At 32.5% G+C, this 25,700-nt stretch overlaps 1 protein-coding gene across 2 annotated transcripts in view; it reads left to right on the plus strand.

Moving 5' to 3' along the window:
• KIAA2026 (KIAA2026 ortholog) overlaps positions 1–25,700 on the plus strand; it is a 90,779-nt gene that overhangs the window by 38,447 nt on the left and 26,632 nt on the right. For both annotated transcript variants that reach the window (XM_045563870.1, XM_045563871.1), the window contains exons 3-4: positions 7,063–8,480; positions 19,651–19,730. In XM_045563870.1, coding sequence (XP_045419826.1) covers positions 7,063–8,480; positions 19,651–19,730 — 1,498 coding nt within the window. The remainder of the gene's footprint in view (positions 1–7,062; positions 8,481–19,650; positions 19,731–25,700) is intronic.

The following is a 25,700-nucleotide window of genomic DNA, read 5'->3' on the forward strand; positions in this document are numbered from 1 at the left end:
GAGGAACAGCAGTGTGAGTGAATAGCAGCCCTTAAATTGCCTTCAGACAGTGTGTGCAGATGGCACCACCATACATACTTCAACTTCTTTCCAGATACCTGAGCTAACAGAATATGTGTATTATACCATTGCTTAATTTTCTTCCTCTTCCAAAAGTAAGCCAGTTGGTGCTAATTCTGTCCTACTGGGCAAACTGTTTACTTCTGGCTCTTACACTGACCTACTGTGAAAGCCTGTAGAAGTTACCATCTCATCCTTCTATATGTCCTTAGTGTCCCCATCTATAAGATAAATAGGTTTGAAATTACCATATCACCAATTTATATTGTCCAAAGGTTGCTTTTCACTGCTTTAGGCAAAAACAAGTCCATAAAAAGCTTTTTCGTCTGCTCCAACTTCCCCTTTCATTTTCTTCCCAAAGCACTAGTTGTTACACCTTCACCTCTGTAGAAACATGTAACACTGTTCTCTGTGAGAACATAAAGTATTTCATTAGTATTAGTCATTTATGCATTGCCTTTAGGATCCGAAGATTCTTTTTTGGTATCCTTTTCCATAGTTGGTACTCTTTATATCTATTCTAGTATTTGGTGCTTCCTAATACTGTGATCTTATTCCCTTTGGAAAAAACAAGGTGTCACATTTTAATGTTGAAAATAAAAACCTACCGTAAACACCATTGTATTTTACTTGTATGTACAAGCAACAAAGAATTTCTAGATTTATGGTCTGAGATATTTTCTAACCAGTATGTGATTTTACAGTGAGCTCATAGTCAGGTTTGATTATAACAAGGTTGACCAAAATCAATTTTGTGTACTAAGGGATAGTAATAAATAAACTCTCTTTTTGATGGTTTGTATTCTAACAGGTACAATATCCTATAACAAACTTTTAAACAAATTCTGAATTAAATGTTATGGAAAATAAGTTGAAAACTTTGTCTATTGTTAACAGTAGAATATTGAAGAAAAATATTCTACGCTTCTCAGTATATAAAGTGTAGGGAAACTCAATTTCATGCTAAGAGACACAGGATCTGTAAGTTTAACATAAACAGGATCTTTAAAACATCTAATACTCTTGAGCTTTTGAAAAACTGCTTTAAGAATTTGTTTATTTTATAGACTATCTGGGAGAAAAGTCTTATTCCAACTCAACTTTAAGCTCATGACTCAGAGTCATCTACCTTTAAGTTTTAGCTATTTTTTCTGTTATGTCCACATTTATAAATAAATGTTTACATTGCTATTTCTTGATTTTTCAGTTTAGCATTATCTATTGACATCCATCTGTGGAATTCATTTATGACTATTTTCACTGATATGGAGGTTATATGCTCTATTTCTGTTCTTAATTTTGATCTCTTCTGCCTCATCCATCTTACATATTATTGTTGATTAATATTTAGGTGTATCATTTTCTACCCCTAAACTAGACATTATTACTGATTTTTGTAATATAATGTTTATTTGTATTTATCTATATAATTGAAAATTCATTTGTTTGTAGTTCTTGCATCTTAGGACATTTTTCTGATCTTTTTTTCCCGTAAGTATATACTATGCAAGTATTTTCTCTATATATTTCAATTTGAAATAGTTTCTGTTGCCATCTTCAAGTTCACTAATCTTTTTTTCTGCTATGTCTAATCTGCCATTAATCCTATTCAGTGTATTTTTATGTCAAACATTGTAATTTTCATCTCTAAAAGTTTAGTTGGGGACTTTTTTTTAATATCTTCCATGTCTCTACTTAACTTTTTGACCACATGAAATGCAGTTTGAGTAACTACTTTAATGGCTGTGTTTGCTAATTCTGACATCTGTGTCATTTCTGGTTCAGTTTTGGATTGATTTTTCCCATCATGGGTAATTTTTCTGCTTTGTTGTATGTCTAAGTAGTCTTAGCTTAGATGCCAAACATTGTAAATTTTACCTTGGTGGGTGCTGGATATTTTTGTATCCCTATAAATCTTCTTGACCTTTTTTCTGGAATGCATTTAAGTTAGTTGGAAACAGTTTTATCATTTGGGATCTTTTATGATTTGTTACTTGGATCTAATACTTAGTCTAGGTCTAATTGTTTTCTACTACCAAGGCAAGACTTTCCTGAGTATTCTACCTAATATCCCATGAATTATGAATCTGGTTTTCTAGTTTGGCTGGTGGAAACAAGCACTGTGTTTTTTCTAACCATTTCTGTTTTTCCCCCACCTAGCCATGGATTGTCACCTTATATGCATATAGTAATCAATACTCTGAATACTTGAAGGGGACTCTCTGCACATCTCTGGTGTTCTCTCTTTATGCATCTCTCTCTTTGGTACTTTGTCCTACAGATTCCAACTGTCTTGGTCACTGCGGACTCTTGGCTTCTTCTCAGTTAAAGGAGTATGCTGGGCTTTGCCTTTGCCTCGGTGCCCTCTGTGTGCATTCATGGCCTGGAAATTCTCAAGGCAATAAACTGGAACAATGTTGGGCTGACTTCATCTGTCTCTCTTCTCTCAGGCATTAGTGTCATTTGCTTGATGTTTAGGCTCGTGAAAACCATTGTTTCATGTATTTTATCAGAATTTTTTTAGGTGGTTCAAGTGAAAGTCTAAATCTGAATCCTTGGTACTCCATCTTGGGTGGAAGCAGAAGACACTTCAGAAGTTTCTGTTTTAGTCTCCTTGAAAATGGCTTTAATTTACTCTCATCAATGAATGATAGTTTAGCTGGTTATGCAATTCTAGTTTGATAATTATATTAACTCAGCGCTTTGAAGATTTTATTCTATTGTTTCAGGTTTATTTTGTTGCTATTGATAAATATTCTCTCAGTCTATCATTCCTATATATGTAGTCTGCCCTTTTTTTCTGTCTACTTGTAAGGTTTTTTTTTTGTCTTTGGTGTTTTATTGTTTTATTATCATATGCCCAAATATGACTTTCTTTCTTTCCTTATTTTCTTAGGCTTCCTGAATTGAGGATTTGTATCCATCAGTTCTAGAAAATTCTCAGCCATTATATCTTCAAATATTGCCATTATTACTACCCTCCTCCCACCTCTTTATTCTCTATTCTTATTTTCTGGAACTCCAATTTGTTGTATGTTAGATTTTAATCTGTCCTTCGTTGGTCTTTGTGTACCTTTCTTACAATATGTTCCATAGCTTTGTCTTTTTGCACTAAAGTCTGAAACTTCTTCAGCTCTTATTTCTTTTCCTATGATAGCTATTTAACCTATCCAGTGAGTTTTTTATTTTTGTGATTATATTTTTTATTTTTAGAAATTATTTTTGTTTTTTTTTAAACCTGCCTAGACCATTCCGATAATTTCTTATTTAATTCCCTCTTTTGCTTCTTTAACATACCTGTTTTATATTTTCTTTCTAACAATTTCATTTTTTAGGTGAATTCTTTCAGTGAAGGCTTCAGGACCTCAGTTTTTCTATGTGAGGAAGATTTTTAATTATGTGGTTTTTAAAATAGAGGATTATTGAGATTTTTATTCTTTTTGTGTCAGTTTCATTAATTTGTGTTATTCAAAAAAATTGCCCATTTCTTTTCAATTGTCTATTGGCATAAAGTTGTTTATAATGTCATTATATTGTTTATGTCTATAGGATTTACAAGATATCCCTACAAATATAAATAGCTGGTATAGGGCATGTGTGTTGTATGTGTGTATGTGTATGTCTTGATCCTTCTTGCCAGGGGTGTATCAGCTGTATTTATGTTTTAAATAACCAACTTTGGAATTTGATGATTTTTCTATTACACATTTGTTTTCTATTTGATTGATTTCTGCTTGCTTGCTTGCTTTTCTTTCTTTCTTTCTTTCTTTCTTTTTTGTTTGTTGTAGGATTTCAATGTGTTGTCCTTTTCCTAGTGTTTTTGAAATGAACACATATATTTGATTTTCAACTTTTCTAAATAGGATTTCTTAATGTATAAATTTCCCTCAGTATACTGCTGTAGCTGTATCTCACTATTTTTGATTATTATATCTTCATTATTTAAAATATTTACCACTTTATTTTATATTTCCTATTTATCCCATTTTTCTCCTCTTTATGCCTTCTTTTATTATTTTTCCTTTCCATGTTCCATCTCTACTAATTTGAATATTTTATAAAGTGTTATTTTAGTAGCTACCCTAGAAAATTTCACATTAATTAATCAATATTTTTACCCTCCTTCCAATTAATACAAGGACCTTGAAACACTTTCAAATTTAATCATATTTTGTCTAGCTTATTTGCTATTGTTAATTATTTTAATTCTATCTTTCTAAATTCTACAGAATTATTTTTATCATTTTTATGTACCATGTCTATATACATTAACCTATATAGCACCACTTTTTTACTCTTTTCTAACCTTTAGTCAGGGATCACTGTCCTTCCACTGGAAGTACATACTGTAGAATTTCCTTTAGGTAGGGTCTTTTAATCACAAATATTGAGTTTTTGTTTGTCTGAAAACATCTTTATTTTTGTCTACTTTTTTGAAAGATATTTTTGCTCTGAATGGAAATTTACATTGACAGTTATTTTCTGAGTATATTAGTCGATTGTGTGCTGGCTTCCATTATTGTTGTTGAGGAGCTAGCTGTAAATCTGGGTTTTTTTCTTTTAATTTTATTATTTTTTATTTCTAGAAGTTGTTTTTAGTTTGTTTTCAAAACTGCTTTGTCATGTTTTGTAATCTTATTCTCTTATGTTTTCAATTTCTTTTCTCTGAACATTGTATTCTTGTGTTCTATGATTCTTACATCTATTGTCTTTTAGGGTCAGATTCTTTTCTTTTTTCCTGTCCATAATGCCTTGATTCTTTTTATGTTTTTGTTTTTAATCTTTGTGCACTCATCTCATCAGTCTGTTTATCAGTGGGAGTTCCTGAAGGTCTAGGTATCAGATGCATTCCCTCAGAGATCTGATTTTTTTTCTCTTCATATACTTGACAACAGTATTGGCATGAGACGACATTAAACCATTAAACTCATTTTTTAGTGTAAAGCTTTCCTGAGCATGCAAGAAATGCGACTTTGGGCAATAAATTCATATAAGTCAGCTTACAGTAATAAATGCTTAGGAAAGATTTTTTTCTTGCCACTACTGTTTCCATTGTGAACATAAAAAATTTTCCTTGCAATCCCTAAGTTGAGGATGGAAGGAAGGGACTACTGTTTCTAACATACCCATCTGTGGAGTATAGGTGCTTGTGGAGTCTCAGCTCTGTATAGCGGAAGCCAAAATTCTACCAGCCCACTACCACCACCATTCAGTAGGCAAAACTCTACAAAACTGTAAGCACATTTGAAGAAAGTTGAATTGTAAGAATATTTAATATTGTCTGGGTATTCAAGTATGATGAATATTTATAAATACCAAATCAATAATGATAACTTCTTCATTAATCTTATTTTATGAACTAGGACTGCTAAATCAGATAACTTGTTACAGCTGTAATAGCAAGGTAGTCATAATATGACCTTTTAGCCAAAAATATAAAAGTAGGCTTATTCTATAAAAGAGGAAGTTGTAACATTTGCCAAAGTAGTGTTCTTGCTATGTGCTTGTCTTAACAGATTACAATATGACTGTATTTGTTTTAACAGATTACAATTTGATTGTACAGAAAAATAGCCAATGTCAGACATTGATTTTTTTTTTTCCACTTGCTGGCTGTTACGAATAATGCTACTATGAACATTCATGTACAAGTTTTTGTATGGACAAAGATTTTCATTCTCTTGGGTGTATACCTAGGAGTAGAATTGCTGGATTACAAGATAACTGTTTGTTTAACCTTCTAAGGTTAAACAGACTATTTTTCAAAGCAGCTGTACCATTCACAGTTTATGAGGTTATCAGTTTTTCCACTTTTTCACCAATACTTGTTTGCCTTTTATAATAGCCATCCTAGTGGGTGTAAAGTGGTATCTCATTGTGGTTTTGATTTGCATTTCTCTAATGGATAATGAGTTTGAGCATCTTTTAATGTGCTTGTTATTTATTTGTATATCTTTAGAGAAATACCTATTCAAGTTTCTTTGTCCATTTTTAAATTGGGTTATTTGTTCTTTTATTATTGAGTTGTAAGTACTCCTTGTATATTCTATATAGAAGTCTCTTATTTGCTATTTGACTTGCAAAAATTTTCTCCCGTTCTGTGAGTTGTCTTTTAACTTTCTTGATCATGCCTTTTAAAAGCATGAAAGTTTTCAGTTTTGATCAATCCCAGTTTATTTTTTAGTTTGTTGCTTATGTTTTAGGTATCATATTTAAGAAACTATTGCCTAATCTAAGTTCACAAAGATTTATGCCTATCTTTTAATTTTTTTTGATTAAGAGGTTTTATAGTAGTGCCAATAAAGAAACCCTTAAGGGGAAGAAGCACTCATACTCCCATTAACATAGTTATTTTTGCAATACTGTCATCTCCTTATTCACTTCATGCATATTTTCATCATTGTTATTATTTGTTATAAATACTGTCATATTCTGACATTTTTAATATATATGTTATATAGAATTTTAATTTTTAAGGCTACATAATATAGCCAGTTTACTCCCAATCGTAATATAATTTCTTTATAGTTTTGTTTTTCCTGTATGATAAAACTCCAGTTTATATTGACAAGTACATAACTGTTTGCTTCTATTGAATTATTTTCTTAGTGTAAATTTCTAGGAATGGAATTATAGGATCAAAAGATTTAAACATCTTTACAGCTCTTACATGAAGTCATATTACTTCTAGAAATTATTATAATCAAATCTACTGTGCTTTTGTTTAATAAGCAAAGTTTATAGGCATTATAATTTGAAGAAGTTTACCTTGAGGGCAATGATGTCAGTAATAATCTTTCGTCAGTAAAACTCAGGGTGAAGTGATATGTGTATTTCTTCATCTGAAAAAAGTGGAATTTTTATGGGACACTTTGTACTGATACTGAAAACTGAAACAGTTGCCTTGTTGACTGAAGACAAATATAACATACTAAAAATTTAATGTTTTATGATACTCTCTACTTTACATAATAATAGTATAATTTGTTACATTTTCTTTAGGCTTCGGGAGCAGGAAAGAAAAGAAGCTGAAGAAGCTAGTCAAAAGGAAATAGAAGAATGGGAAAGAAAACTTCTAGCTCAAGCAGCTCCAACTTGTATGGAGACCATGTGGGAAATTCCAGCTATTGGGCATTTCCTTTGTTTAGCCCAACAAATTCTAAATTTGCCAGAAATAGTCTTTTATGAATTGGAACGTTGTCTTCTGATGCCTCAGTGTAATGCTTTTCTGTCTAAAATAATGACTTCTCTGTTAAGTCCTCCTCATCGCAGACCTACCTTACATCGAAGACCTACTTTGCCTTATAGGACCTGGGAAGCAGCACTGAGACAGAAAGTGCAGCAGTGGTATACTGCTGTAGGACAGACTGAAAATCAAGATAACTGTGCTGAAAAACTTGGGTTGTGTCCTCAGTTTTTTAAAGTTCTTGGAGACGTTAATCCATTGGAAGAAAAACCTTTTCACGAACTACCTTTCTACCAAAAAGTATGGTTACTTAAGGGTCTTTGTGACTTTGTGTATGAAACACAAAAAGAAGTTCAAGATGCTGTACTTGGACAGCCTATCCATGAATGCAGAGAAGTTATCCTTGGTTACGATTATTTGGAGAATGCTTATGTACATTTTCCACAGTTCTGTGGTGCAGATGTACGGATTTATAAACAGAGACCTTTTCAGGCCCCAGAATTTCCAATTCCACCAATTAAAATACAAAGAGTACCTCGGATTAAACTGGAGAAACTGAAGTGTGACTATGTTAGTACAAGTAATGGAGAACATAGGTGTAGTAGAGAAGGTCTGCCCTCTGCCTTCAAGAAAGAACAGGAAATTAATTTTGATCTAGCTTGCTGCCCTGCTAAAATGAACTTGGATAATCATGACATCTCTGTTGAAATGGAAGTAAAATCCAACTGTGAAATTAGAATTCGCAGGCCCTGTGAAATTAAAAAAACTGATTGTTGTAAAGAAAATTTAGAGAAACCAGGGAGTCCAGGGGAAGTTACTGGCTTTGGAGAGCCTCTCAGTCCGGGTGAAATAAGGTTTATAGAAAATAAGGAAAAATATGGTGAAGCTTCCAGAATAAAGACTGAGCCCAATCCATTAAGAGAAAATACTCTAAAATCTTGCCAAATACATGTAAATGGAAGTCACAGTGATCATCCAGAAATTAACTGCCACAGAGTTATAAGGGATATTCTATTAGAGCAGTCATTACAGAGCCACAAGAAACTCAAACTAACTAAAATGAGGGCAAAAAAGAAGAAAAAGAAAAAAAAGAAATTGAAAGATGTTTTAAATGAAAATTTACAGAGAAAGCGTGAAGGTCTTCATTCTCTTGCATTCAAGTCTTACAAACCTGAGATCCAGAATAAGTTATTGATCATCAAAAAGAAAGCAAAACACAAGAAGCACAAATCTGGTAAGCCAATACAAATGGGTGAGAATTGCAGTTAATCATAATTCAAATTATTCTTTCAGTTGTGCCTCATGCAGACTCCGATTGACAGAATGAAATGCACATATGCATGTGTGTATGTTTAAGGGCCAAGTTTTATTTTATATCCCATCATTTAAAAAACCCAGAGCAGAAGAAGTTTTATATGCTAAGAAAAAAATACTGGTGAGTATGTTTGAATTGAATTCTCAGTTGAACATATTTGGTCATTATGTTTTTATATTTCTCTGGACCAATTTCTCCATAAGTAATGCTTCCCATCACTTATGGGAAGTGGTTTTTTCCAGGTTAAGGGCAAGACAGTGTAGTGGAAACAGTACTAATATCAGGAGATATTATTTCTAGGACTAAAGTTCATGGCAGCCAGCTTCTTAAACTAAGGCTAATCAGATTATCTTTCTGAGTCTATTTTTCCCCACATGATATATTTTTCAGCACTCTGTTTTCAGTATATATTGATATAGAGAAAAAATGTGAAATACAAGAAGAAAATTACATCACCTAATGAGACATGAAGCATATTTCTGTAAAAGGATTTATGTTTGTCTTTCACCAAACTTATACTCCTTATATATTTGTCACTAGCTTATTTAAACAACAACAAATCCTATTAAAGTCTTCATTGGTTGGTTGCTCTGTTTCTGAATTAGTCAGGTACTTTTGCTTTTCGTGTTGTCTGTCTTTTAATCACTTTATGTCTCATTTATCAAGAGAGACAAAAGCAGATGACCAGCTTTATTACCCTTAATAAAAAGTTGCTTGATTGGGAAAAAAGTTAGGATTGTTTACTAAAATGAATTGTGGTTCATCATCATTATTTTTGGATTTCAGTTTTTTACTCCCACCCTCAGTAACAAAGGTACAAGATTTGGCAATACTTTGATAATGAGTTTGCAAATGAAGGAGTGAATGTTTTGTTTAATATAGTTGGTATTATATTTTAGTTATTTAAATCATTAAATACAATTAAATATGTTTTAAAACATGTATATAATGCATCATTGATAAAGAAGTAGTATAAAATTTACTACCAAAAACAGCCTTAATTTGTCAGACTGAAAGTTTCAAAGTGGTCCACAGTGACCAGATGATGAAATGCTACAATTTTTTAAAAAGTAACTTTTAGAAATAAGCCTTTTAAATCCATTAGGTTTCTGTAAATTTAGTTTGACGAATTTGTTAAGTTCACTTTGAAATGTTAGTCTAAAATATTAAATAATATTTTAAAATTAGAAATATTTTCTAATTCTAAAGTATGTAATATTTTATTAATACCATTGTGGCCTAAAACCTTTTATTAAGTATTTATGACACTACTATTCATATATTCAAAGGTACTTGTGACTTATGGTGGTCTGTAAAATAAAATAGACACTGATTAGCTTATTAAAAGGATTTGTTCTGTAAAATTTGGATTCAGTCAAAAGGCCCCAATTAAGGATCCAGAAGGCCACATGTGGCTCCAAGGCTGTAGGTTCCCCACTCCATTAAAAACAGTGCTAAGAAATAGATTAAAAGGAATTTATATTATAAGCAAATAAAGTATCGTTACATTTTTTAAATCAAAGTTCAGGATGTTTGGCAATGACAGAGAAAATTTGTGAGAGTTTCATGTCCAATTTTAGACAAATGAAAACACTCAGAAGACAGATTCAGCAAGTACTTGTGTACCCTCTCTAAGCCTGTTTAGTTGGGGAGAGAATGTTTACACACATGAAGTAGAAGAAAATAATACATTTGTCTGTATACTTTCTCATTTTATTCTGAGAGCAAATTCTAGAAAGTAGAGTCTTCAGTGACAAAAATGTTTGAGTCTGACAGATACAGTTTCTCCCTTATTAGTACAGGGTAAACATAGGTCAATTCCCTTTTCTCATCAGGTACTGAATTTCTCTACTAAAATAATGATGTTACATAAAATGTTAAAATAACAACTAAACATTTATTTTACATCATTTTTAGTCCACTTGTCTTTCTGAAGCTTTGTCCTGTTCTCCTTTATTAGGTGTGAGACATTGTGGCCTTTTATAGTCAATTTGGGGTATACCTAATCCAGTATTTCCTTTCTCACTCTTTTAAAAGTGAGTTCCATGATCATAGGTTTGGGAAATGTTCCTCTTACAGATTCACATTGTGTATTAGTACAGGTTCACAATGCATTTTGGAAAACTTGTATCAGATTTCTTTTGAAATTTGGAAATTTTCAGATTTTAGGAGGATATTATGGTATACATAATGTTTATTAAGTTATATCCCCAGTGGGGCTTGGGACACCCCCATAATCAAATGTAATTTCAATAGAAAATGTATGAATAATCAGACTAAATGAAATGAAGACCATAAAAACCTCATAATGATTGAGGTCAGATTTTGTTACCATATAAATGATTTTTAAGATTTTAGTTTTCAGAACCTCTTGGACTTGTGAATTTTGTTTAACCTAGTATTTTTTCAAGTTTATTTTAGCACAGAGATTTTTGTCAAGTAATAGTTACCAATAGCTCATGTATTCTGTATAGTACACTTTGGGTTAAGCTATGTCACCCATGACTGATTTATGAACCTTCACTTAGGGTGAACTAAATTCTACATGTGGTTAATCTGGCCCATTTTATTTGATTGCCACAGGATTTAATTTTTGGTAGTGTCTCCAAATTTAGTAAGCCTTCTTTCTGTGTTGCCAGGTGATTTTTAGTAGAAAGCACAAAGACAAATTGGTTGAAAGTGATTTGATAATTTTAATGCACTATGAAGCAGTTTTGTAACTTCTAAGCATTTTTATTTTTTTTTTATTTTTTTTTTTTTATTTTTTATTTTATTTTATTTTTTTTTTTTGAGACAGAGTCTCACTTTGTTGCCCGGGCTAGAGTGAGTGCCGTGGCGTCAGCCTAGCTCACAGCAACCTCAGACTCCTGGGCTTAAGCGATCCTACTGCCTCAGCCTCCCGAGTAGCTGGGACTACAGGCATGAGCCACCATGCCCGGCTAATTTTTTTTGTATATATATATTTTTAGTTGGCCAGATAATTTCTTTCTATTTTTTAGTAGAGACAGGGTCTCACTCTTGCTCAGGCTGGTCTCGAACTCCTGACCTCGAGCGATCCACCCGCCTCGGCCTCCCAGAGCTAGGATTACAGGCGTGAGCCACCGCGCCCGGCCTTCTAAGCATTTTTATTTTTCAGAATTGTGGGTTTTCTTTGTCCTTTTTAGATTCTGAATTCATTTTTAGTCATTTAGGCCTTTTCCTTACTGTAGGAAACATAGAATAAATAGAAAATATTGAACATAATATAATGTCCATTACTTCATGCTCTACCTTATATGTTTTATTTAATGCATAGAATAAGAAAAATATGACCTGGTGATTAGAAATTTTTCCTTAGTGACCTTTTTCCAAAATTTAAAAATTTCTGAAAACTTTGTCATTTAAGTAGAGCAAGCAAGATGAACTGAACAGAGATTAGAAATCACTTTTTAAAAGAAGAAAAGCAAAGTAAAAAAAAAGATCAGATCCTTTGGCTTTCTTTTATTGTTTTTCTTATTATAAAAGCAATATATTTTCTTTATAGACTATTCTTTTATCACTTCCTTAAGGAAGCCTCCCATTATCTTTCTTTCTAGTTAAAATTTTCCCTATTATTCATGCTTATAGCACCAGGCACTTCTCCTTCATAATGCTTATTATAGTTACATTTACTTCTAGGTTATTTTGATGATTGTCTCACCTCTATTTTGTAACATTCTTGAGGACAGAAGGATTCTTTCTAGTTTTGTATTCCTAGCACTTAGCACAGTGACTGATGGATTATGTGGGAATCTATTGAATAAATAAGTGAACATATATAATATGGTTCACCCATGTGTAATTAAGATTAACCCTTAATATGTGTCTTTTATATCTTTTTCAAGGCATATATATTTTTGAATAGGATTATACTATACATACCATTTTACAATCTTGTGTTTTTCCCACATATCAGTATGCCGTGAACATCATTGTGTGATAAATATGTCTCTGCAACATCATTTTAAATGGCTGCATAGTATTCTGTAGTATTTTGTAGTTTATTTAACCAACCTCCTTATTGGACATTTTGGTTGATTTCAGTAATAGATTGTTATGAGTTATATAGAGCAAGTAGAGTTGGCTGAAATGAATTAGAAATTTTAAAAATTAGGGGACTTTTTATAAAACCTGAAAAAAACACAAAAATGATTAAAGGTGCAGTCACAGTTACAAAAAGCTTATGGTGTTTTAAGTTACTCATTTTCAACCAGTTTGGTTTGGTGGGTTTTCCCCCTCAAATAGTCATTATTTTCAACCAAATCATTTTATAGTAATGCCTCTAAACTGATTAAAGTAGATAAGACAGATGGTCTTATTCTCTTATAGGTGAAGAAACTGAGGTTAAAAAATGATCAATAACCTCAACTTAATAATAGTTAAGTATAGGTAAAAACATCAGAATAAAAAGGTCAAGCACAGGGAAAATCAGTATGTGCTGTGGTAGTCTGGGAAGGTTTCACAGAGGATGAAGAACTTTGAAGAATTGTGGGAACTGGATAGGTGAAAAATGAGCAAAAGCATGGAGGTATAATTAAGTGAAGTGTCATTGAAAAAAATTAGCACAACTAAAGAAAAACTTTCATGGAAAATTGAGACTTTAGAAGCTGTTTGATGGGAGTATGCCATTTTTGGGTAATATCTTTCTAGGTGTGTGGTGCTATTTTAAATAATTGAATCAGGAGTCCAATGCAGTGAAATGAGCTTGAAATAAGATATATCAGATATGTAAAAAGCAATGAGCTGCTTTATAGGAAATGACTGAGAGAGTAATATAATCTACAATGTTTGATTGTTTTCAGATCCATATTTGTGCAAAGGTTATGTAGTTCTGTGTTGATAGCACTATAGAACCTAACTTTGTTTATCTTTGTGGAGAAAGTTTTTTAAGAGTACCAGCTGGAGATTCCAAAACATAAGAGGGTGAAATGAGTGACTGTACGCCATGTCCTTTTATTTTTTTAATCCCTTCTACCTTTACCCTAAAAATATTAGTACTCATATAATGCTTATTGTATGCCAAGCATGGTTCTAAGACTTTATACATATTATTTCATTTTACCTTCATAAAGACTCCAAAAAATAGATACTGGTATTATTCCCAATTATGTAGATTTTGTAAATTAAAAAAATTGAGGTACAGAGAGGTTTATTTACTTGTCCAAGGTTACACAGCTAGTGGGTGGCAAGATTAGGAGAAACGATCTTGCAAGATAATTAGAATACCATTAAAGAGCTGTGAAAAGAAGCTGGCAGGGGTTAGATGAAGGGGTAGAAGATAACTTTAAGAAGAAATTCTAGGAGACAGGAACACTCATACACTGCTGGTGGGACTGCAAACTAGTGCAACCCCTATGGAAAGCATTATGGAGATGCCTTAAACAGATTCAAGTAGACCTACCATTCGATCCAGCAATCTCATTATTGGGCATCTACCCAGAGGAACAAAAGTCATTTTATAAAAAAGACACCTGTACCCGAATGTTTATAGCAGCACAATTCACAATTGCAAAGATGTGGAAACAACCCAAATGCCCATCAATTCATGAGTGGATTAGTAAATTGTGGTATATGTATACCATGGAGTATTACCCAGCCATAAGAAATAACGGTGATATGGAGTCCCTTTTGTTCTCCTGGATAGAGTTGGAACCCATTCTATTAAGTGAAGTATCCCAAGAATGGAAAAACAAGCATCACATGTACTCACCAGAAAACTGGTTTCCCTGATCATCACCTAAGTGCACATTTGGGAATAACACCAATTGGGTATCGGACTGAGGTGGGGGGTGGGGAGAGGGGATGGGTGCATAACTACATGATGAGTGCGTTGCGCACCGTCTGGGGACTGGACACGCTTGAATGTTCTGACTAGGGGGGATGGGGGGTGGGGGGAGGGAATGGGGTATAACTACATGATGAGTGCAGTGCGCCCTATCTGGGGAATGGACACGCTTGAAGTTCTGACTCGGGGGGGATGGGCGGGACATGGGCGGTGTATGTGGCCTGAACTTTTGTACCCCCCATGATGATAAGCTGAAATAAAAAAAATAAAAAATAAAAAAAATAAAAGAAGAAATTCTAAATCCAGTTAAGAACTGATTATGTGACTTTTCTATCACATTTGTAAAAGGAAATTTCATTTTGAGAGAGATGTTGCAATAAGTAGCAGAATTTGGCAACTGATTCAAATTCTAAGTTAAAGGGAAAAAAGAAATGGGCATTCAGGAGTTACTGAAGTATGCGATAGGGTTAAAGAATTACCAGTATGATGAGAAATTTGCTCATAGACAAGGGTAATAGAGGGAAAATCAGCTGTTTTTGTTAAGGTCAAATTACTTAAGGGAGCATTCTTAGAACTCCTGTACACTGTTGACGGGAATGTAAATTAGCACAACCTCTATGGAAAACAGTGGAGATTTCTTAAAGAACTAAAAATAGAACTACCATATGATCCACCAATTCCACTTCTAGATATCTACCCAAGGAAAAGAAATCAATATATAAGAAATATACCTGCACTAATATGTTTATCACAGCACTATTCACAATAGCAGAGATATACAGTCAACCTAAGTGTCCATTAACGGAGGATTGGATAAAGCAAATGTGTTATATATATATATATACATGGAATACTATTCAGCTATTAAAAAAAAGAATGAAATGTCATTTGTAGCAACATGGATGGAACTGGAGGCCATCTTAAGTTAAACAACTCAGGCAGAAAGACAAATACCATATGTTCTCGCAAGTAGGAGCTAAATAATGTGTAGACTGGAAGCAGAGTGTGGGACATCGTACAGTGGAGACTGGGAGGGGTTGAGGATGGGGGGGCTGGATGATGGGAGGTTGCTTAGTGGGTATGATGTGTGTTGCTCTGGTGAAATCTGTGCTGAAGCCCCTGACTTCATTCACCACAATGCAGTATAATATCAATGTAATGAAATTGTACTTGTTCCCCTGTGAATATATGTAAATAAAAAATAAAAGAGCAGAAAACTGGGGGGGGAAAAACATTCCAGAAACTTCTATAGACTATTAATGTTAGCTCAAGATGTACAGATTTTAAATAAAAGTCAAATATAGACTCCAGTTTTATAACTTTACATTCCAGATACTTCCTTGTATTTAATAATACAAATGCCCTTGGTTTTTTTTTACTTTTAATAATGATTAATGTCTTAGTATCCAATTAAAATGAAAGCCCTGAGGGATTACTGAATGTGTTAGGATAATTTTAAAACATGGGAAGGCTAAATCTAGGAGGGCTTTTAAGTGGAAAACTGAGTGGCCCAATGGGACAAGAAGCGAAGACAGACGGGGAAACTGGATGAAAGGGAGAAGTAAGGATGAGAAATAAGAAACTGAGGAAAAGGGCTTTGGAATGGGGATGATCCTTCATTTCTTTAGTAAAAGGTATATATACAGATTCTAGAAGACTACAGTTACAATAAAAAATATATCTTTAGTTATAATTTTACCTCTCAGGGTGAGCATCCTTTTCTTAAGTTCTAACCATAGTGTTTTAGAAAGCTTCATTAGGGTGTACTTTTGTAACATTAATTGCTAAAGTTTATCAAGGTTCATTATTAGCATTTCCTCATCCATTTTCTAGACACAAGCTGACTTTTTGAACGTCTTTGTTTTAGGCTCAAGAATAATGTTGAGATTCTGTGTATGTTTTAAACTAACTTCGGACTTCAGCATAATTTTAAGTTTCAGAATTATATTCTATTTTATACAACCAAGTGACTCAGGGCAGTGGGAATAAAAGGCCCAGGATATGATCAGGTTAAGTGATAGGGGAATGGAAGCCCACAGGGGGGCAGTATGTAACTTGACCTCTGTGTATCTTGACCTGAAACAAAAACATGACCAAATAACAGCTCAGTAGTATCTCATGCTCCATTTAAAAAATAATATTTAATAAGAAGTAAGCATTTATTTTGTTTAGTGAAGAACACAGGGAAATTTGTACTCATTTTTTTTTTGAGGATACAGACTGAAGGTATTAAATAACAGTGAATGAGTAAATCTTCTAACCCTAATCAAAAGGAATGCTCTGAAGTCAATTAGAAGCAGGTTACATACCTGCAGAAAATTTGAAAGAATACAATATCTTACCATAAAAAGAGCACAGCTTTGACGTGAGACAGATCTAGTTTCAAATATGTGCTCCAGTGCATATTAGCTACAGGTCCTCCATCAGTTTCTTTAGCTTTTATACCCTATTTCTTCATCTGTGAAAAATGAGGTAATACCTGCTTTGCTGTGTTGTTACAAAGACTAATTAGAATAGCAAGTGTATGGCACCTAACATGGAGCCTGGCACATGGTAGGAATCAATAAATGGTAACTATGATTTTTGTGAGGTAGAATTACATAATGCAAAGACCTTGGACTTTGGAGTTAGAATCCCTGACTGTGGCGCCTACTTAATGTGTGACACTAAGTTAATTAATCTTTTTGGTCTTTGTTAGCCCACATTACAGTAGGGTATTACTTATCTGGGAGGGTTGTGTTGAGAATTAAATGAGATCATTTATACAAATCACTTTACTAAGTATATGACACATAGTAAGTTCTCAATAAATGTTAATCTTCTTACTACCACTACTAAGTCATATTGTTAAAAAACTCTTTGGTAAATTGTGTAAATTATTTAAAGTCATTGTTAATGTTTTCCTCACTGTAAAATAGACTTAAATGGACTCTCAGAATTGTAAATAAGTACCTGCCCCCCTTTATCCACTCCTAGACTGGCCAAATTTCTGTTAAAAAATAGGATTCTTACATTTATGGATCATTTCTCAGAACTTACTGTGTGCTAAGTGCTATAAATACAAAGTGAATAATGTGATTTATGACACCAATAATGTACATATAGTAAGGAAGACAAACATAAACAGATACAGTACTCTATGGTAAATGTTACAATATATTCATTTATTTGTGTGTACAGTGGTAGCTTAGAGTACTGAGAGTTCTAGAGTAAGTAAAAAGAATTTGAAGAAGGTTAAAATATAAAGATTTTCTGTTTAGACTCTTCTCACTATAGCTTAGCTAAAGCAGATAACAATAACTAACATTTATTGAACGCTTACCATGTGCCTAGTAGTAATCTAAGCTTTTTGCATATTATAACTTATTTAATTGTCATGAAGTAGGTAATATTAGTATACCTGTTTTACAGATGCAAAGAAATAAGGCAATTTGCTCAAAGTCATGCAGTTATTAGGTGGTTATAGCAAGTATTTAAACCCAGGTAGTTTAGTTCCAGAGTTCAAGCTTATAAAATATTAAATTCATGGTACTATCAGGATGACCTCTGTTGTGCTTATAAATGAATGCAAGATCGAATGTTTCTTTTTTTAAGCTAATTAGAGCAGTGCTGGTGGGGAGGGGTTGAGGAAAAATCTCATTTCCTTCAAATTACTGTTTTTATAAAGCTTTCCCAGGCTTAGGTCAGCAGGACATTAAATCTTTTCATGTGAACTTTAAAAAAAAGGCAAAGATAGTGTATAGAGGGAAGGCATTGTGGTATTCAAACTCTGGAGTCCTCTTGAGCAATACCTATGGCACTCAGTTTAGAAATCACTTCTCCCTGAATATTGCTTGTTTAAGCAGCACACCCACTTACCTGTTTTGTAGGAGTTTAGTTCTGTTATAAGGTACTATGTAAGCACAGAAGCAAATAACAGCGATAAGAAAAGAAATATATATTGGGTTATTTTATTTTAATTTAATTAAAAGTAAATGTCAAATGACAGCAGGTTGATACTTATTAAAACAAGACAGTAAAACCCATGTGAACCTCAGCAGCTCAAAATTTGCAGTTCATAGTATACATGCATTTTATTGAGGCAGAAGTTGGAAATTATCCAAATTATAGTTCTGTGATATGATTAAAAAGGAAGACAAAAAATAACACAATTATATACTGGAATTGTGTCAATTGACTTGAATAAAATGTGATCAAATTTATATCTTTCATGCAAGATCATATCTATATAGGAAACTGGAAAGTAGTATTAGGATTTTGTACAGCAAAGTTACTTCATGTACTTACTCAGTTTTCCTTTAAAAAGAAAATACAGTAACTTTTAAGCTAATTTTGGCCTGCAAATGATTGTAAAGTAAAATTAACATAGAAGTATTTCTGATTAATTTTTATGCCCGTACATAGATCGTAAACTCCTGGAAGACAGGGTCTCCATTTTATAATTCCTTGTTGTCCCCGTAAATTATACAGTGTCCTGTATCTAGTATTTGTTGAATAATTAACAATCAATTTATGAGTTGCTTTTGCTAAGTATAAATTGGAAAAAAACATTAACATGTTTCTTACTAAAAATAGAAGTTTTATGCATGTATGTATTTTTTGTCAAGTTAAATAGAGAAAGTAGATACACTTCAGTGTGTACTATGAATTGGATTTCTTTAAGAATATGAGATTTACTTTTCTCAGTGATTTCTGATTCCACAAACAACTAGGTGCACTTTAAAGGGAGATGTTTACCTTCTTTTAAAACTTTGGATATTGAATACTGCCAAGGGCAACCCATTAGGTGAGTGCAGAGCTGAAGAAATAGAAAAATCTTGTTTCCTAAGCTACCAAGGGGATTTTCACATTAGGTTGGCTAGAGACCATAATCTTCAGATATAGCTATTATGCAAGTTCCTGACTGCGGAAGTCATTGTTAAAGGTAAGGTTTTTTTTCTTGTAGTCTTATGTTAATTTGTGAATGTAAATTTCAACTGAGCAGCAGTAATGTGACTTTTTTGCCTAATCTTACTGCAGTAAATTCAGATACTGTACAACACATTGGGGATCGTAATAGTTTGGTTCTTATATAAACAAAACAACATTTGTTAATATGTCTGTTACAGGTAGTTATAGTTTAATGTTTGCTTTTTCTGGGGCTTGTTTTGATTTATCATTTTTATTTGACTCGCTAGCAGCCATCTGTTAGTTATAATTTAACTTTCAAGGCTCTGTGTGACTGGGTTTTTGTTAATGAAGTGCTATAAACAGCCTTATGAAGCTTTTCTCTTTTAATCTTGAAAGGAAAAAAATCCATATCTAAAAAAGCAATTACAAAGAAGAGGAAAACTGTCACAAAGTCACCTACTGTACCAGAATTTCAGGTAAATGTTTCAACTTTGTCTCAAAATTTTTAAGTTTAATTTTTTGTTTCAGTGTTCATATCATTCCTAGAGATATTGGCTGAATTACAAGAAACTGTAGCATACATACTTTTAATGAAATGTTTCTGACAATGACTTTTTTCCCCTGCACATGCAGATAGAGCCAACATTTAATCTGCTAATATTTCACAGTTTTGTACTTCTGTTTTTGTCTCTTGACAGTCAAAAACCTCTGTGGTTTTTTGATATGCTAACCTATACTAAGTTTTATAGAAGTAGTTTAATAGGAATATATGTATATATTATATATGTGTGTGTGTGTATATATATATTTTATGTATATAAAACCAAATGTGTAAATGAAATTCTTCCAAGGACAAATCGTAATTTAAACATGATAATGTTGCCTAGGTAATCCATTTTTATTTATTTGAACACTGTAGAAATGGTAGATTAACTTAAGAAATAAATCTTTTAGCTATATATGAGCTTCAGAGAAGATATTAAGTAAAGGTTAATTGAAGTGGTCTTTAAACATTTCTGCAAAAAGAGAAAAGTAATTATAAATATTGTCATATGATTAAGTGAAGAGGTTTTTTTGTAGCTGATACTAAGAATAAGCAGATGATCTCAACCTAATTAAATAATGCCTTTTTATTTTCTACTTTATAAAAGTTATGTTTTCTTCAACAAATGACATTTTCTTTAAAAATTTCTTGTCATTAGTCCAATCCATTTTCAAAAGTTTTATAAGCTCATACTTAATTACCAAATGATAAAAGTGATGTTAAAATAAATTTGTGAGTCTCAAGTTGAGATGAAAATAAAGGGGCAATCACTATGAAAATATTGATAATATATGGTGAGTTTAATAGTTACATATATCCAAAAATGCGGACACATCTATTTTCAATAAAAATCCTATTTTGAGGAGTGTTTTTATGGAAGTTACTAACTGGTAAAAATTTAATATTTTTAAATCAAGACTGAAAGAAAATAGACATGTTTTGTCTCAGTATTTTAGAATATTTTAATGATATTCGTAGGATGATTTACAAACATTTCTGCAAAATCCTTTTGTAGATAACCTTGGTTCCAGCATATTCAATTTAAAAATGTGATTTTACTATTTGCTTAGAGGCCTTTCAACCATTGTTGGTAACATATTATTTAATGCTTTAGTATTATATCATCACGTTTCCACTGATATTACACTAGCGTTTGCTGTTTCTCCCACTCATTTTTCCCTCAGTGCTTCAAAGCATTAGTCCTGGGAATACAGATCTTAGGACAGATCTGGCCCATTGTTAATGTTTTCTCCATACCCATTCTTGTAGATGGACTTTTAAATGTAATAAGTGGCATAGGCTGCATAGATAGTGTTTTTTAAAATTGCAGGTGGTATTCATTAGTGAGACATGAAATCAATTTAGTGGATTGGATTGCATGACCAGCATTTCTTTTTTAAGCTAACAAAATTAAGATAGAAAAGAAATTATCAGATTGTGTCACATATAATAAGTGTGCCACATACAGCAACGTGAATTTGTATAGTCACATATATTGTTTCATGAAACTTTGGTTTCAATTGTGTATGTACGTGTAGGACATGCATTGTAAAATGTATTTTTGACCATGAGTCATGGGCAAAAAGTTTGAAAAACACTGTCTTAAGTGATACTTTTGGTTATTGACCATTTGCTTGCCACTCCCAGAAACTTAGGGTCAAAAGTACGTGTTTTGCTAGATTGAGCTGTTCAAAATAAAGTTCTCTTCCTGGTTCTTAAGGTGCCTGAAGGAGAGGGGGAGAGAGAAGGAAAAGAGAAAAGGGGAGATGAAGAGAGACAGACAGTGGCTAGAGGTGGAAATAGTCTCATGAGAATAGTGGTTCTTATGCCTAGTTTACAATATGAATACCATGCTATTACTCATAAAGAAAATTGGCAGCTATGTCCAAGGGGAATAGGTCATTTGCTTCAAATAAGCACATTAATAAAATAGGGGATAGTATTAGTCACTAGTAAATTTTTTTTTATAAATGTAAAACTTACATTTTTAACTATCAGAATAATTTTGTCATTTGTTAACTTTATTTGTTAACACATGTAAGACTGATTATTATATAATAAAATGAATGTCCCTCCCCAAAGTTCTAGCAACACGATATTTTACAGCTCAGATTCTGCAAATTATTCATTTTATCCAAGTCATTTTAAATATCACATTTCCAGTATTAAACATAAAAATACTTTATAGAAATATTAAGCTAGAAGATTTTCTTCATACTATTCATTATAGAATATCTTATTGCTGAAAATAATGAAGCTGTTGGTTAATAGATATTAGATCCTTTTTGAAAACCTGACCTGTTTGCCAAAGAGCTGGTCGTCTTTAAATTGACAGAAAACGTGCTTTGATAAAGAGAAATGTGTTAAGGGATTAAATTGTGAAGTGTTTTGTGTTTTTTTAAGTCCAAATGAATTTTTTAAAATCCTATTTTGACCTCAGTTACTTTTTAGTTTGACAGTGTTTTTGCTGACTTTTTTAAAACTAGAAATTGAACTTACCTCCCTGTTTGCTTCAGGAAGAATCCATGTTTATATGCACACCTAATATCTATACCTCAGATTGAGAAAGTTATCATCTGACTCCTATTTAGAATATGCACTATGGACATTCAAATGGTGGACTGGATTTATTTTTTTGTCTGTACAGTCAGCCCTCTGTATCTCTGGGCTCTGCATCCATGGATTCTCAACCTCAGATTGAAAATATTTCTCCCTAAAATTGTGTCTGTACTGAATATGTACAGACTTTTTTCTTGTCATTCCCTAAACAATAAATAACAACTATTTAATTGCACTTACATTGTATTCGGTGTTATAAGTAATCTAGAGATGATTTAAAGTATAGAGGAGGAAGATGTATGTAAGTTATATGCAAATACTACACCACTTTATATCAGGGACTTGAGCATCTGCGGATTTCAGTATCCGCAGGTAGGGGTTTCCTGAAACCAATCCCCCGTGGATACTGAGGGACGACTGTATATTATAAAGGGACTAACCATATGTGTGCCACTTTTTCATAAGACTATGTCAGTGGTTCTCGAAGTTTAGATAGTATAAAAATAATCTGATACCTTTATTAAAAATGAAGATTCCTGGATTTCATCCTCCAAAGACCTTGATTCAATGGGTCTAGGTGGGTGCCAGTAATCTGCATAGTAGTTAAACACTTGAATTCTGGAACCAGGCTACTTAGGTTTGAATGCCAGCTCTACCACTTACTAACTCTATAACCTTGGGGTAAATTACTTACCTCTCTGTGATTTCAATTTCTCATCTGTACAATGGGGTAATAATAGTACCTACCTTGTAGGATTGTGAGGATTAAATGATATGGCTTACTGTTTTAGCTATTCTTATTATTTATGTTTTCAAATAAGCATGCCAGATGCTTCTGATGAAAAATACTGCATTATGAGTAGGAAAATTGATTAAACATTGGTTTAAGAGCATCTATTATTTACCCTGAGCACTTTTTCCAGCTCCTGAGGACCTTGAAATCTTGGATTTGGTCTTATGAAAGTGGCATATGATTAAACCTATAAGAATTTGAAAAGTGAAAAACCAAGTAATATTATTTGCATCACTGTATTTGACCAGAGTGAAAACTTATGCTCATCCCCAGTCTAGTGTTATGGTGGGTTATACGTTTGGCATGTAGGGGAAATTGTTGGATTTTATTTAAGTTAGTAATAATTACAAAAAAATTGGGAATATTTTTATTTTGAGTGTTTAGCATATTGATGATTTAAATTTTATATCAAATTTAACAGTTATGACTTTGTTAAAATGACTAAATTAGTTTATGTCTTTATCAGTTTTGTAATAAAAGAAAGACTGTTAGACCAAAAAGTGAATATCAGGTTTCCTAATAAAATTAATTTTCCCCAGAAGTCTTTTCTTTTCATTTGTTTAACATTTAAGAGAGAAATCTAATATTTTATGAATTCTGTCCTGTACCTAATCATGATAGAAAGTCATAGAAAGTATTTTTAAAACTTAAGTGTCCAGTCTCAACAAATTTTTAAAATAATTTAACATCCTCAGTTACCATGACTCTGCTTTTCATTGGTAACCAAAAAAAAAATCTTTCATGCAGTGTATACTTTTGTTCATATGTTTGATTTATTCTAAAGGCTGATTTGCAGAGGAAATTCGGAATCCAGCTACTAAGACTTACATTACATTGTTTTCATACGTAAGGATAAAGTCACTAATCCTTAACATAGCTCTGAAAAAACATATTTCTCCATCTACACAATGGAGAAACTAAGGAAAAAGAAAAAGTACTACATTCAATATAACAAACTGAGACCAAAATTGAGGGTTTTTTTTTTTTTAAACTCCTTCACCACATTAGGACTTTTTGATTATATCATTATTTTGAATTGCTACTTCTTAAAGTGAATATTTTCAACTTTGGCTTTTCCCCCCCCCACTTTTAACAGCAGGAGTTTTTACTTCCCCCTTAAAATTCAAATTTTTAAATATAGTGCATTGAGAGAAACATCTGTTTTTAATCATATGGTAGTAAAAATATTTTGTTAACTTGTTTATCAGACTTTTTTAGTTTTATGTCACAAATGATAACCTTTGCAGGTTTTGAAATAGTCCTTATTGCTGCAATGGTGATTGTAAGAAATAAGAAGGAATTTTCCTATCTACATAGTTTTAGCAGATGTTATAATAATTTTAGTTTAAATACAATATAAATTTTGAATGTAAACCATACATTTAATGTTTTCCTTATAATTTTTATAATAAATTATAGGAAACTTTTATTAGAATGAGAGTGAATGTGATCGCTTTTGTTTGGACCTATTCATTTTTACTTTTCTACGTTGTTTTCCCTTTGCTTTGCTTTTTCATATGATCTACCATATTGTTTGTATTTTTGTATGCTACTTTATGTCCATTTTTGGAAAAAATACATATCTTTCAGACCTATTGAATGTCTACCCAAAGGACATAATTTCTAGTTTGAAGTGGTGATAAAGTAAGAAATGATTTATTATGTAATTTTTCTGAAATGTGATCATGGAGTTCTTTTGATCTCTACAGGTCCTCCCCAACGCACTACATACATACATTGCTGTTTGAGTCAAAGAGAGGGCCTTTTAATGTTACCAATTAATAAAAATAAAAGCCTAGATATAAATTAAGCTTTATTTAAAACTGTAATATATGTTCAATTGTTAGATTTTTGTTTGTTTCTTTTTTTGTGTTTAGAAAGACCCCTTAAAGAATGTGGTATGGTAGGAGGAGTCCTGGGTTCTATGGTTTCCTCTACCAGTGTGTCATCTTAGGTCACTTTACCTGTTAGTTTTAATTAGCTCGGATATGAATTGGAGATAGGCCTTTTTAGCCTAGGATAAGGCTTGGACCAAATTACATGTTTTTATTCCCTTTCAGCTCTATGATGTATGATTTTGTAGCTCTACTATGGGTTATGTCAAGTGAAAGGTAAAATTGAGGGAGAATGTGACAGCCTTGGGTTCTTTCTGGGGGATAAAACTCTTCTTGTAACCTCTGCAGTGTGATTGAAAATCTCCTCTCATGAGTGTTGGCAATGTGACCTGACTGTAATTTGAGCTACTATGGAGCTTTCCTTTTCCCCCCTGGAGGCTCTGTGCCTCAGATATGTTTTTCAAGTTCCAGATAATGAGAAGGAGGTTTTAATAAGGTGTTTTGCTTTGTTCAAAGAAATGCATCTGTTCTCCTTATTAAGGTGAATTTTATTTAGTAGATTGATTCTATTTTTAAAAGAACCATATGAAATTGAGTTGAGTTTAAAGGCCACATATATGCCTTACTTTGTAAAAGACAGGGAATAGAGTTGTATGTGACATAGAGTTGGCATAAATCAAATCAATTATGTTCCTATACAAGATTTTCTAATAGC

The sequence above is a fragment of the Lemur catta genome, chromosome 10 (genome assembly GCF_020740605.2).
Source record: "Lemur catta isolate mLemCat1 chromosome 10, mLemCat1.pri, whole genome shotgun sequence".
NCBI classification, from domain to species: Eukaryota; Metazoa; Chordata; class Mammalia; order Primates; family Lemuridae; genus Lemur; species Lemur catta.